General features: G+C 37.4%; 1 protein-coding gene across 1 annotated transcript in view; it reads left to right on the top strand.

The window, feature by feature from the left end:
- Positions 1-14,788, top strand: part of LOC125399843 (cytochrome P450 3A11-like) — a 32,778-nt gene that overhangs the window by 2,687 nt on the left and 15,303 nt on the right. The window contains exons 3-4 of the mRNA XM_087902471.1: positions 478-530; positions 14,086-14,186. Of these exons, the coding sequence (XP_087758597.1) occupies positions 478-530; positions 14,086-14,186 (154 nt within the window). The remainder of the gene's footprint in view (positions 1-477; positions 531-14,085; positions 14,187-14,788) is intronic.

Genomic DNA, 14,788 nt, shown 5'->3' with positions numbered 1-14,788 from the left:
AAACCTGCTTTGACACATGGCCCATGTTCCGTCCACAGCAGACACTCCCAAGCTCACATCCAGAGGGAAAGTGGCAAAACTTGCAAGGTGTCTGCTCAAGTTTTTGTCCTGCAGTTTCTATGCTTACCATGAACATTCTTTAAAACAATTTTATCATCATCTCATCATCATCATTATCATCATCATCATTATTATTACTATTAATATTTTGTGTGAGTGGTGTGTATCTGGTGATATGCACATGTACATGTCTAAGAATTTGCATGCAGAAGCCACAGGAAGCGTCAGGTGTCCTGCCCTATCACACTACTTTTTCCCACTGAGCCATCTTACTGACGCCAATAAACATTACTAAGGACTTTTCTCCATCAGAAACCGTAAACCTCACTTCATAGAATTTGAGAGTTTGGTTCCCTGGATTCAGAAGGGTTGGTATATACAGGACAGTAATGTATTTCATGCTTTTTCTTTTTCTAGGGTGTATGGAAATTTGATACTGAGTGCTATAAAAAGTATGGAAAAATGTGGGGGTGAGTATTCTGGAAAATCCCATGGAGTTGACTCTTTTTAGGAGAAGGTACTCTAATTGTTCAGGACAATGCCAGTCAAGAATTGTAGTAATAGCCTCTCTGTTGTAAAGGTATTGCCATGAGTCATTAAGTGCCAAGGTTCACAGGTCTAATTATCGTAAAAAAACAAAAAAAAAAAAAAAAAAAAAAACAAAAAACAAAAATCATTGCTTACTGTGCCTTTTTTTTGACAGACTTTGATGTTAGATGGACTCTGAACCTCATGTTTTTGTTGTTTTGTTTTGTTTTTGAGACAGTGCATCTCTGGGTAACAGTCTTGGTTGTCCCAGAACTCACTCTGTAGACCAGACTGACCTTGAACTCACAGTATCCACCTGCTTCTGCCTCTTGAGTTCTGGAACTGCAGTCATGCACCCCCCCACCACTCCTGCCAAGGTTTTGGATAGAAGTGTATATCATTGTGTTCTGTCTTATTGAACTGACTTTGGAGATCCAATTAAGTAACCAAAGGGTTTTTCCTTAGATCTATGTCCTTAATGGTTCTGTACAGCATCTGAGCCAGCAGCAGTAACTGTTCCCTGTCATTGCTACGGAGTTTAGTTAGAACTTTGGAGTAGGTGTCATCTTATACTATGAGACAGGAACAAGTGGGAGGAGGCTCTGGCTCTTCTTGCCTCTTCATCTCTTCTCATTCACTTAGAAACCACAGGCCAGAACAGGGATCTGCTGAGTTGGCAAAGTTCTTAAAGACCATGTCATTCAATGCCAACAGCAAACTTTCCTGTTTGTCCAGTAGCCCCCAGCATGTGAATATTTCTGTGCAATATTATTGATTGTCAGCACTTAATAGCCCTTTCAAATTTTCAGTGACATAATATCTAATTTATTTATTTTTTCATTTATTAGTATTTATTTATTTGGGTTAGGATCTCTTTATGTAGCCCTGACTATTGTAGAACTACATATGCAGATCAGCCTTGCTTGAAATCAGAGATTTGTTTGATTCAGCCTCCCAAGTCCTGGGATTACCACAATGCCTGGGCCTAATATTGTTTTTTAATTAATTTGCTATATGATACTGTAACATAATTACTTTTTTATTAATTTTAAGAAGCAGTTTTCTCTGCTCCCCTTCTTGCTTCTCCCTTCCCCTTCAACTCTCTCCCATGGTCCCCATGCTCCCAATTTTCTCAGGAAATCTTGTCGTTTTCTACTTACCATGTAGATTAGATCCATGTATGTCTCTCTTAGGCTCCTCATTGTTGTCTAGGTTCTCTGGGATTGTGATTTTTATGTTGTTTTTCTGTGCTTTATGCTTTAAAATCACTTATGAATGAGTATATATGATAATTGTCTTTTTGGGTCTGGGATACCTCACCCAATATGATGTTTTCTAGCTCCATTCATTTGCCTGCAAATTTCAAGATGTCATTATTAATTTCTGCTGTGTATTACTTTCTCCATTGTGTAAATGTATCACATTTTTCTTATCCATGCTTAGTTGAGGGGCATTTAGGTGGTTTCCAGGTTCTGGCTATGACAAACAATGCTGCTATGAACATAGTTGAGCACATATTCTCGTTGTACCATTTAGCATCTTTTGGATATATACCCAAAAGTTGTATTGCTGGATCTTGAGGTAGGTTGTTTCCTAATTTTTTTGAGAAATTGCCACACTGATATCCAAAGGGGATATACCAGCTTGCACTCCCACCAGCCATGCAGGAGTATTCCTTTTACGCCACAATTTCTTCAGCATAAGTTGTCATCAGTATTTTTGATCTTGGCCATTCTTATATGTATAAGATGCAATCTTAGAGTTGTTTTGATTTTTATTTATCTGATGACTAAGGATATTGGACATTTCCTTAAGTGTATTTCAACAATATTATGTTCCTCTGTAGAGAGTTCTCTGTTTAGGTCTGTACTCCATTTTATTGGATTATTTGTTCTTTTGATGACTAAATTTCTTGAGTTCTTTCAATAAGAAGTTGGGTACCATTATTTCGAGGTCTGTGAAGAATTTTGCTGGGATTTTGCTGGGCATTGCATTGAATCTGTAGATTGCTTTTGGTAAAATTTCCACTTTTACTATGTTAATTTTATCTACCCAAGAACATGGGAGATCTTTCAACTTTCTAATGTCTTCTTCAATTTCTATCTTCAAAGATTAAACGTTCTTGTCATATAAGTCTTCCATTTGTTTGGTTATAGCTCCTCAGAGGTATTTTATGCTATTTGTGGCTATTGTGAAGGGATATGTTTCTCTAATTTCTCTCTCAGGCCATTTATCATCTGTATACAGGAGTTTCCAGGTGTTCTGTTACATCATTAGTGTGGGATTTTCCCAGCTTCTTTATGTAGGCATTTAGTGCTATGAACATTCCTCTTAACACTGCTTTCATTGTGTCTCATAAATTTGGGTATGTTGTGTGGTCATTTTCACTGAATTTTAGGAAGTCTTCAATTTCTGCCTTAATATCTTCCTTGACCCATTGATGCTTAAGGTGATCATTATTTAATTTCCATGTGTTTGTGGGCTTTCTGATATTAGTATCACTGTTGAATTTTAATTTTAAGTCTTGGTGATCTGATAAGATACATTGGGTTTTTCCAATGATTTGCATTTGTTTTAGGATTGTTTTGTTACCAAGTACATGGTCAATTTTTGAAAAGGTTCCATGATTTGCTGCTGATAAGAAGGTATATTCTTTTATGTTAGGATGGAATGTTCTATATGTGTCTGTTAAGTCCATTTGAGTCATAACACTTATAAATTCCCTTATTTCTCTGTTAATTTTTTGTCAGACTGATCTATCTGTCCAGTGGTGAGATTGAAGTGTCCCACTATTTGTGTGTGTGGTTTAATGTATGACTAAAGAAGTGGTTTTTTTTTTAACATATGAGGGTGCCCTTGCATTTGGGGCATTATTGAGATTTCCTCTTGATGGATTTTTCCTGTAAATAATAAGAAATATCCTTCTTTGTCTTTTTTGATTGATTTTAATTTGGAGCCTATTTAGTTAGATATTAAGATACCTATACCAGCTTGTTTCTTAAGTCCATTTGATTGGAAAATTATTTCCCAACCCCTTTATTCTGAGACAATGTCTGTCTTTGAGCTTGAGGTGTGTTTCTGTTATGCAGCAGAAGGATGGATTCTGTTTTCATATTCAATCTGTTAACCTGTGTTTTTTTAATAGGTGAGTTGAGTGCATTTATATTAAGGGATATTAATGACCAGTGATTGTTATTTCATGTTAATTTAGTTTTCTCTGTTGCTGATTTTAATTTGTGTTTTCCCTTCTTTGGGATTTCCTGCTGTGACATCAGTTGTCTGTGATTTTATTGATGTAGCCAACTTCCTTGGGTTGGAGTTTTTCTTCTAGTACTTTGTGTATGCCTGGGTTTGTGGCTAGGTATTGATTAAATCTGGTTTTCTCATGGAATATCTTGTTTTGTCCTCCTATGGTGATTGAAAGTTTTGCTGGGTAAAGTAGTCTGGAATGGCATCTGTAGTCTTTCAATGCTTACATAACACTTGACCAGGACCTTCTGACTTTCATTGTCTCCATTGAGAAATCAGATGCAATTTTGATAGGTCTGCCTTATATGTTACTTGGCCTTTGGCCTTTGGCCTTTTCTGCTCTTATTATTCTTTCCTTACTCTGTATGTTTAATGTTTTGATTATTATGTGGCAAGGGAACTGCTTGTTTTTTTTTTGTTCCAATCTATTTGTTGTTCTCTAAGCTTTTTGTATCTTTATAGGTATATCTTTCTTTAGGTTGGAAAAGTTTTCTTCTATGATTGTGTTACATATATTTTCTGTGCTTTTGAATTGAACTTATCCTTCCTCTACACCTATTATTCTTATGCTTGGTTTTTTCATCATGTCCCATATTTCCTCAATATTTTATGTTAGCTTTTGTTAGATTTAATGTTTTCTTTAACTGGTGAGTCTATTTCTTTATTGTATCTTCAGCTCTTGAGATTCTCTCTTCCATTTCTTGTATTCTGCTTGCGTTTGTTGTTCATGATCATTTTCTCTTGATTTCTATTGTTATAATTCCCTCAGCTTGTGTTTTCTTTATTCCCTCTATTTCAGTTTTCAGGTCTTGGATGATTTCTTTCATATGTTTGATTGTTTTTTCGCTGTTGTAGGGCCACTATTTTTTACTGGTGTCATGATGTTCTTTGTGGTGTTGCCTATGTTCCTACCGTGTCCACTCTTCTTTTTCTCTAATTGGTGTAGTGGGGAACTCTCTGTGACTCTGTTGATCAATCTTTCAGATGCCAGTTAATCCAAGACTCAGATCGTTGCTCCTTATTGTGTAGTCAGTGCCACAGTTCCAGTCACTCCATTTGTCACTCTATGTTCCTGGAGGTAGCTCGACATTCCTAGGATTTGCCCTGCTTTTGTCAAGTTTGCTCTCTCAGGCCTGCTCTGGCCTAGGTTGCTGGCACAGTAATATTTCTGATCTAGATCTTCTTCTGCAGAGGTCCCTGGCTTGGGGTTGGTCCTGTGAAGGTCTCTGCCTCTGATCTACTCCCTCAGAAGTCCCAGACTCTCACTTGAACACACAGACGTCTCTGGTTCCTGCCTATTCCCTCGGAAGTCCCAGACTCACGCATGGACCTACAGAAGTCCTGGCTCAGGTCTACTTTTTTCAGATGTCTCAGACTCGTGCCCATACCTACAGAGGTCTCTGGTTCCCACCTACTCTCTTGGAGGTTCAATTTCATACCCAGACCAGAAGAGTTCCTGGCTCACGCCTAGTTCCTTGGAGGTCCCAGACCCATGCATGGACCTGCAGAGTTCTTGGCTCTGGCCCTCTCCCTCATAGTCCCAGACACATGTCCCAGACCCATAGAGATCTCTGGCTCTAGCTCACTACCTCAGTAGTTGTTTCCATGTACCTACTTCTGTGGAGTTCACTGTATCAGGCCTGCTCCAACCTAGGTCGCTGGCTCAGTCCTGTTTCTGTAAATGTCCTTGTTTGAATCCTCTCCTGTTCCTGTGTAGTTTGCTATTTCAGGCCTGCTCCAGTCTAGGTCACTGGCTCAGTTCAGGTCCCCCTAATATCATTTTTATATGAAACATTTTTTACATTTTTTATTAGTTTTGTGTGTCTGTGTGTGTGCCAATGAATTTAACTGGACTGACTTACAGAGCATGAGTGAGCAAGAGGTTATTTACAGGAGCGTGAGCAATACACCAGTGATTCACCACTGACATTGACTTCTTTCCAACTATTTTCTTTTTGATTTTTTATTATACTTTTTTACTTATCACAGAGGGACATGTGTTCCATGGTGAACATATAAACATCATATAAACGTCATATAAACATATTATATATATATATATATATATATATAAACATATAAACGTCAGACAGCAACTGTAGCAGTCAGTTCTCTCACTCTACCTTGTAGATCCCAGGCACTGAGCTCGTGTTCATTGTGCCATTTTGCTTTTCCATCCCAGGAACTAGCTTGTGTAAATCCTCACACAGTCTCAGGACCTTGAGCCTCCTGCTGCAATGTTCATAATCAAATCACTCACAGGGAGTGTTGTAACTGTAGTGAGTTCCAGAATATGGAAGACAGTATTTTGCAGGTCTCTTCTCCACCACATGACTCTCTTGTTCTTTCTGAGCTTTATAGAAGTTGTTACTGGTGCCTCATATAAATTGTGTATTTTCATTTGTGTTTTTCTGCTCGGTCTATCAAAACCAGGGCCTGGTATACTCTAGGCTGTCCTTAGGCAGTCCTTCTACCACAAAGCTACATCTCAAGCCAAGATGTTGAAATATTTTATTATTTTTAAGAATTTTAAATTTAATTTTAAAAGGGTTTATTTTCATTTTCAATTATTTAATATTGATATTAATGTTTATTTTAACATTTATTAATAATTTCACTTGAATATTTTATTTCTTTCTTTTAATTTAATTTTATTTTATATTCATTAATGTTTTGCCTGTATGTATTTCTAGATGAAGGTGTTTGAGGCCCTGGAACGGGAGGTACAGTCAGGTATAAATTGCCATGTGGGTGCATAGAATTGAACCTGAGTCTTCTGGAAGAGCTACTAGTGCTGTTAGCCACTGAGTCATCTCTCCAACCCCAATATTTTACTTTTAAACATCTATTTCTATTACTTTTAATTACATATATTGCATATGTGTTTGTGTTTCTGCACATTGAGCGCTGATGATCATGGAGATCAGAGGCTTTGGATTCTCCTGGAGCTGTAGCTATAATTGGTTGTGAGCCATCATATATGGGTGCTAAGGGTCAAACTCAGTTCCTCTGAAAAACAATATGTGTTTTAACTGTGGTGTCATTTCATTAGTCTCTTGCAATATTTAAAATATGCAAAATCACAAAGATGGTCTCAGCAGCTCCCACACATAAACATCCAGATTTAAAATTTCCGTTTTTAATTAAAATCCATTTAAAATTCCAATGGATTTTGTTATTTCTAATTATGATGTCTCTAGAAACTGATGATTTTTTTAATTTATTAAAAATCTCTGCCTCCTCCAATCCCCCCCATTTCCCTCCAACTCCCTGTCCCTCTCCAGTCCTAAGAGAAGTCAGGGTGCCCTGCCCTGTGGGAAGTCCAAGACCTTACCCCCTCCCTCTGGGTCTAGGAAGGTGTGCATCCAAACAGACTAGGCTCCCAAAAAGCCAATACATGCAATAGAATCAAATCCCAGTGCCATTATCATTGGCCTCTCAGTCCGCCCTCATTGTCAGCAACATTCAGAGTCCGGTTTGATCACGTGATCATTCAGTCCCAGTCCAGCTGGCCTTGGTGAGCTCCCATTAGATCAATCACACCGTCTCCATGGGTGGAAGCACCGCTCCCAGTCCTGACTGCATTGCTCACATTCTCCCTCATTCTGCTCTTCATCTGGGCCTTGGGAGCTCAGTCCAGTGCTCTAATATGGGTCTCTGTCTTTATCTCCATTCATCGTCAAATGAAGGTTCTATGATAATATGCAATTTATTCATCAGTGTGGCTATGGGACAAGGCCAGTTCGGGCACCCTCTACTCTGCTGTCAAAGGGCATAGCTGGGGGAATCCCCTTGGACCCTGGGAACCCCTCTAGAGCCAAGTCTCTTGCCAACCCTAAAATAGCTCCCTTAGATAATATATCCTCTTCCCTGATCTCATATCAAACCTTCTTCCATCACAAGCATCCCATTCCCCCAAGATTTCCCATTCCACCCCTTCTCCCTTCTCTCTCCCCATCTCACCATTCTCGTCACCCCCACCCCCGTGATCCCAACTTTTGCCTGGCGATCTTGTCTACTTCCAATTTCCAGGAGAATAAATAAATTTTCTTTGGATTCACCTTATTATTTATCTTCTCAAGGATCACAAACTATAGGCTCAATGTCCTTTGTTTATGGCTAGAATTCAGTTATGAGTGAGTACATACCATATTCCTTTTTTTGGGTCTGGGTTATCTCACTCAGTAAAGTATTTTCTATTTCCATTCATTTGCATGCAAAATTCAAGATGTCATTGTTTTTTACTGTTGAGTAGAACTCTAAAGTGTATATGTGCCACACCTTCTTTATCCATTTTTCTATTGAGGGGCACCTAGGTTGTTTCTAGTTTCTGGCTATTACAAATAGGGCTGCTATGAACATAGCTGAACAAATGCTTTTGTAGTATGATAGAGCATATCTTGGGTATATTCCCAAGAGTGGAAATGATGGATCCTTAGGTAGTTTGACCCCCAATTTCCTGAGAAACTGCCACACTGATTTACAAAGTAGTTGCACAAGTTTGCATTCCCACAAACAATGGATGAGTGTTCCCCTTACTCCACATCCTCTCCAGCAAAGGCTGTCATTAGTGTTTTAGATTTTAGCTATTCTGACAGGTGTAAGATGGTATCTCAAAGTTGTTTTGATTTGCATTTCCCTGATTGCTAAGGAGGTTGTGCATGACCTTAAGTGTCTTATGGCCATTTGAACTTCTATTGTGAATTCTCTGTTCAGTTCAGTATCCCATTTTTTAATTGGGTTAATTAATGTTTTAATGTCTAGTTTCTCGAGTTCTTTATATATTTTGAACATCAGACCTTTGTCTGATGTGGGGTTGGTGAAGATCTTCTCCCAGTCACTACGATGTCTTTTTGTCTTAATGACAGTGTCCTTTGCTCTACAAAAGCTTCTCAGTTTTAGGAGGTCCCATTTATTCATTGTTGCTCCTATTGACTGTGCTACTGGTGTTATATTTAGGAAGTGGTCTCCAGTGCCCATGTGTTGCAGACTATTTCCCCCTTTCTTTTCTATTAGGTTCAGTGTGGTCACATTTATATTGAGGTCTTTATTCCATTTGGACTTGAGTTTTGTGCATGGTGATAGATATGAATCTATTTTCATTCTTCTACAGGTTGATATCTAGTATGCCAGCACCATTTGTTAAAGATGCTTTCTTTCTTCCATTGTGTAATTTTAGCTCCTTTGTCAAAAATGAGTTGTTCATGGGTTTTTGGATTAATATCCGTGTTTTTGATTCAAATCTATTGGTCAACATCTCTATTTTTGTTCCAATACCAAGCTGTTTTCATTAGAGTTGCTCTGTAATAGAGTTTGAAGTCAGTGATGGTAATGCCCCTGAAAGTACTTTCATTGTATAGGATTGTTTTAGCTATTCGGGTTTTTTTTTTGTTTGTTTTTCCATATGAACTTGATTATTGTTCTCTCGAGGTCTGTGAAGAATTTTGTTGGGATTATCATGGGGATTGCATTGGATCTATAGATTGATTTTGGTAGAATTGCCATTTTTACTATGTTGTTTCTACCAATCCAAGAGCAAGGGAGATCCTTCTATTTTCTGGTATCCTCTTCAATTTTTTTCTTCAAAGACTTAAATTTCTTGTCAAATAGATCTTTCACTTCTTTGGTAAGAGTTACCCCAAGATACTTTATGCTATTTGTGGCTATCCTGAAAGGTGATATTTCTCAGATTTCTCTCTCTGTTTCTTTGTTCTTTGTGTATAGGAGGGCAACTGATTTTCTTTTTGAGTTGATTTTGTATCCTGCCACATTTCTAAAGGTGTTTATCAGGTTTAGGAGTTCTTTGGTATAGTTTTTTGGGTTGTTTATGTACACTTTCATATCATCTGCAAATAATGAAAGCTTGACTTCTTCCTTTCGAATTTAAATCCTCTTGATCACCTTATGCTGTCTTATTGCTATTGCTAGAACTTCTAGCACTATATTGAAGAAGTATGGTGAGAGTGGACAGCCTTGTCTTCTTCATTATTTTAGTGGAATGGCTTTGAGTTTTTCTCCATTTAATTTGATGCTAGCTGTTGGCTTGCTGTATTTTGCCTTTATTATATTTAGGAATGAACCTTGTATCCCTAATCTCTCCAAGACCTTTATCATAAAGGGGTGTTGAATTATGTCAAATGCATTTTCAGCATCTAATGAAATGATCATTTGTTTTTTTTCTTTTAATTTATTTATATGACGGATTACATTGATAGATTTGCATATGTTGAACCAGTCCTGCATCTCTGGATCAAGCCTACTTGATCTTAAAGTATAATTTTTTTGATGTATTCTTGGATTCGGTTTGCCAGTATTTTATTGAGAATTTTTGCATCCATTTTCATGAGTGTGATTGGTCTGTAATTCTCTTTCGTTTTTGAGACATTGTCTGGTTTTGGTATCCGGGTAACTGTAGCTTCATAAAAGGAGTTTGTCAATGACTCTTCTGTTTCTATTTTGTGAAGCACGTTAAGAAGTATAGCTCTCTTAGAAATTCTGGTAGAATTCTGCATTTCAACGTTAAGGAGTATTAGCTCTTCTTGGAAATTCTGGTAGAATTCTGCATTTCAACCATCTTGTCCAGGGCTTTTTTAGGTTGGGAGGTTTCTGATGACAGCTTCTAATTTTTCGCAACTTACAGGTCTAGTTAAATTGTTCACCTGGTCTTGATTTAATTTTGGTATGTGGTACTTATCTAAAAAAATGTGTATTTCTTTCACACTTTTCAATTTTGTGGCAAACAGGCTTTTGTAGTAAGATCTAATGATTCTCTGAATTTCCTCTGTGTCTGTAGTTATGTCCCCCCTTTCATTTCTGATCTTGTTAATTTGTGTTTTCTCTCTCTTCCTTTTGATTACTTTGGCAAGGGGGTTTGTTAATCTTGTTGAATTTCTCCAGGAACCGGCTTTTTGTTTCATTGATTCTTTGGATTGATTTCTGTGTTTCTATTTTGTTCACTTCATCTCTCCATTTGATTATTTCCAGTATTCTACTCTTCCTGAGTGAGTCTTTTTTTCAGAGCTTTCAGGTATGCTGTTAAGTCTCTAATGTGTGTTTTATCCATTTTCTTTATGTGGCACTTAGTGCTATGAACTTTCCTCTTAGTACTGCTTTCATAGTGTCCCATAGGTTTTGGTATGTTGTGTCTTTATTTTCTTTGAATTCAAGGAAGACTTTAATTTTTCCTTTATTTCTTCCTTTATACAGGGGTGGTTCAGTAGTTGACTACTCAGTTTGCATGAGTTTGTAGACTTTCTGGGGTTAGAATTGTTGTTGAATTCTAACTTTGTTCCATGGTGATTCGATAGTACACAGGTGCTTACTACAATTTCTTTGTGTCTAAGGATGTTTACTTTGTTACAATTATGTGATCAATTTTTGAAAAGTTCCATGAGATGCTGAGAAGAAGGTATATTCTTTTATGTTTGGGTGGAATGTTCTATACATGTATTTTAAGCCCATTTGGTTAATTACATTTGTTAGTTATCTTATTTCTCTGTTAAGTTTTTTCTAGTTGACCTCTCCATTCGTGAGAGAGGAGTGCTGAAATCTCTTACTATTAGAATGTGGAGTTTGATGTATGCTTTGAGTACTAGCAATTATTTTTACGTATGTGGGTGCATTTATATTAAGGGCATAGATATTCAGAATTGAGACTTCCTCCTCATAAATTGTTCCTGTTATGAGTATGAAGTGTCCTTCTCCATCTCTTTTGATTACTATTAGTTTGGGATTAATTTTGTTAAATATTACTATAGCTACACCCGCTTGTTTCTTTGGTCCATTTAATTGGAAAATCTTTTCCCAACCTTTTACTCTGAGGTAGTGTCTATCTTTCAGTTTGAGTTATGTTTATTGTAAACAACAGAATGTTGGATCCTGTTTTCATATCCAGTCTCTTAACCCGTGCCTTTTTATAGGTGAATTGAATCAATTGATATTGAAAGATATTAATGATCAGTGGTTGTTCACTCCAGTTATTTTTTTTGTTGGTAATGTTTGTGTGTGTCCCTTCTTTGAGTTGTGCTGGTGGAGGGTTGTCACATGCCTGTGTTATTATGGGTGTGGTTGGCTTTTTTGGTTTGTTACTTTCCTTCTAGTATTTTCTGTAAGGCTTGGTTTGTGGCTACGTGTTGTTTAAATCTGTTTTTGTCCTGGAATATCTTGTTTTCTCCATCGATGGTGAATGCAAGCTTTGCTGGGCTTGCATACATGGCCTCTTAGTGTCTGAAGCACATCTAGACAATACCTTCTGGCTTTCATGGTTTCCATTGAGAACTCAGGTGCAGTTCTGATAGGTTTCCCACTGTATGTTACTTGACCTTTTTCCCTTGCAGCTCTCAATATTCATTCTTTATTCTGTATGTTCAGTGTTTTGATTATTATATGGAAAGGGGATGCTTTTTTTGGTACAGTCTATTTGGTGTTCTGTATGCTTCTTGTACCTTCACAGGAATATCCTTCTTTAGGTTGGGAAAGTTTTCTTCTCTAATTTTTTGAATATATGTTCTGGGATTTTGAGCTGTAATTTTTCTTCTTCTTCTACCCCTATTATTCCTAGGTTTGGTCTTTTCATGGTGTCCTATATTTCCTGAATGTTTTGTGTTATGAATTTGTTGGATTTATTTTGTTCTTTAATCAATGAGTTTATTTCCTCTACAGTATCTTCAGCATCTGAGATTCTTTCTTCTATCTCTTGTATTCTGTTGATTTTACTTGTCTGTGTTGTCCCTGTTCATTTACCCCGATTTTCCATATTCTGCCTTCCTTTTGTTTGTGCTTCCTTCATTGCCCCCATTTCATTTTTCAAGTCTTGCACTGTTTGCATTACCTGTTTGATCACTTTATTTGGTTTTCTTGGATATCTTTGTGACATTTATTCATTTCTTCTACATTTTTGTTTGTCTTCTCCATTTCTTTAAAGTCTTTTTTCACATCCTGTTTAAGGTCCTCTATTATTTTCATAATGTTATGTTTAAAGTTGATTTCTTCTACTTCTTCTAAACTAGGGTGTTCAAGTCTTCTTGTTTCATGATTCCTGTATTCTGTTGTTTTCATGTTACTTTTCATTTGTTGTTGTTGGAGGAATTCTTTCAATGGTGCCTGCTCATCTCTTTCTTCAATTTCAGCCAGGAAAGTCTTGTTGTCTTGGTCCAATCTATGCTGTGACTGACACTCTGGGTGGATCTCCTCAGTGCAGGAGCAGGAACTGTTCCCCTCTGGGTGAAAAGTCTCAGTGCAGGAGCAGGAACTGTTCCTGGGCCAAGGATCTTGCAGACAATAGGGCAGGCTTGGGGTGGCAGGGGTCATGCGGAGCAAGGAAGGCCCTGTAGAAGGAGCTGTAGGGTCCCTATGCTCCCTTCCCTGACCATCTGCCCAGGGATGGCACACACTCACCAGTCTTATTTGATCTCTTCAGCACAGGAGCAGGGACACCTGGTAGTCTGAGGACCCTGCAGACAAAAGCGTGTACTTGGGGGGAGGGCAGGCGTAGGGAAGGCAGGCTGATGATGGATTTTTGTATTGTGCAAGACATTCAAATGAGGAGAGTCAATAGAGAGTTTAATTTTAGGCTCCTTGGCAGCAGGCAATGTTTCTCTATTCATAAACATATTTACCGGTTGTACAAAAAGGTTTGATTTGGGGTTTAACAAGTTCCTCTTATTAAAGCCCCTGTAATATACTCTATATGTTCTCTGAAGAAAATCATTTCACCCCTGCAATTTCAGTCCTTATTGTGCACTGTTTTTACTACCCAATGACTCAAGGCCTCCAAGCGGGACTGGATAGTATTTTGATTACAGTCATGTAACAGAAAAAAAAAAGAAAAAAAAAAACCCTTCAGAGAAACCACTCTATAAAGTCATAAAAAATATACACTGTTCTCTAGTATGATATCTTCAAGGTCTTGGAACCTTCAATAAACAACTAATACATTTTACCATTGCCTTGCATACAGTGAGAAATATCTTTTTCGTTCTAATGTTTACCCAAGATACAATGACTCTACTAGATTCCCACTATAAACTCTTTTGTCTTTAAGTGACTCATTGTTTATTGAATGACCTCACCTGTCACTTTGTAAAGACTCCATGGATCTGTGGTCAGACTCCCTAAGTTGGACTGGGAACTCCTGCCACAACATGTTGTATAATCAGAATGAAAATCATGCAACATTGGAGTCAAAGTGTTTATTTGGGGTTCCTCCTTCATAACTTGATGGTTTAATCAGCTGTTTTCCCCACACAGTTTGTTTGATGGTCAGACACCTGTGTTAGCTATCACGGACACAGAGATGATGAAGAATATGCTAGTGAAGGAATGTTACTCTGTGTTCACAAACCGACGGGTAGGTAATGTTTTTAAATTTAAAAAAAAAATTAAGGATTTACTTTTTGTTTTATATATATATATATATATATATATATATATATATATATATATATATAACTGTATATATGTGACTGAATATGTATATTTATGAGTGAATGCTATATGTGTGTAGGTTCCTATGGAGTTCAGAAAAGGGAATTAGATCCCCTGGAGCTGGTGTTCCAAGCAGTTGGAGGGGTCTGATATGGGTGGTTGGAACTGAACCTCTCTCCTCCAGAAGATCAACAAGCACCCTAAACTGATGAACCATCACTCAATCCTCCACCTTTTAATAATTCAAAACAGTATATTTTTCTTATTGAGTTTATTTTGATTGTTTATTTTGGTTTTTTAGAGACAGGGTTTCTCTGTGTAATCCTGACTGCCCTGGAATTCACACTAGAGACCAGGTGGTCCTTGAACTCACAGATATCTGCCTGACTCTGCCTCCTGAGTGATGGGATTAAGTACATGAATTGCCACCTCTTTATTACTTACTGAATTTAAAAATGAAGTAAATATAGATTCATGTGGTTTCCATGATAATATACATGCAGGGTCATCTATATTTCCTGTTTTG

This window comes from Myodes glareolus, chromosome 2, assembly GCF_982192425.1.
Source record: "Myodes glareolus chromosome 2, mMyoGla1.1, whole genome shotgun sequence".
In the NCBI taxonomy this organism is placed as follows: domain Eukaryota; kingdom Metazoa; phylum Chordata; class Mammalia; order Rodentia; family Cricetidae; genus Myodes; species Myodes glareolus.
This window is presented reverse-complemented; position numbering and strand designations above follow the sequence as displayed.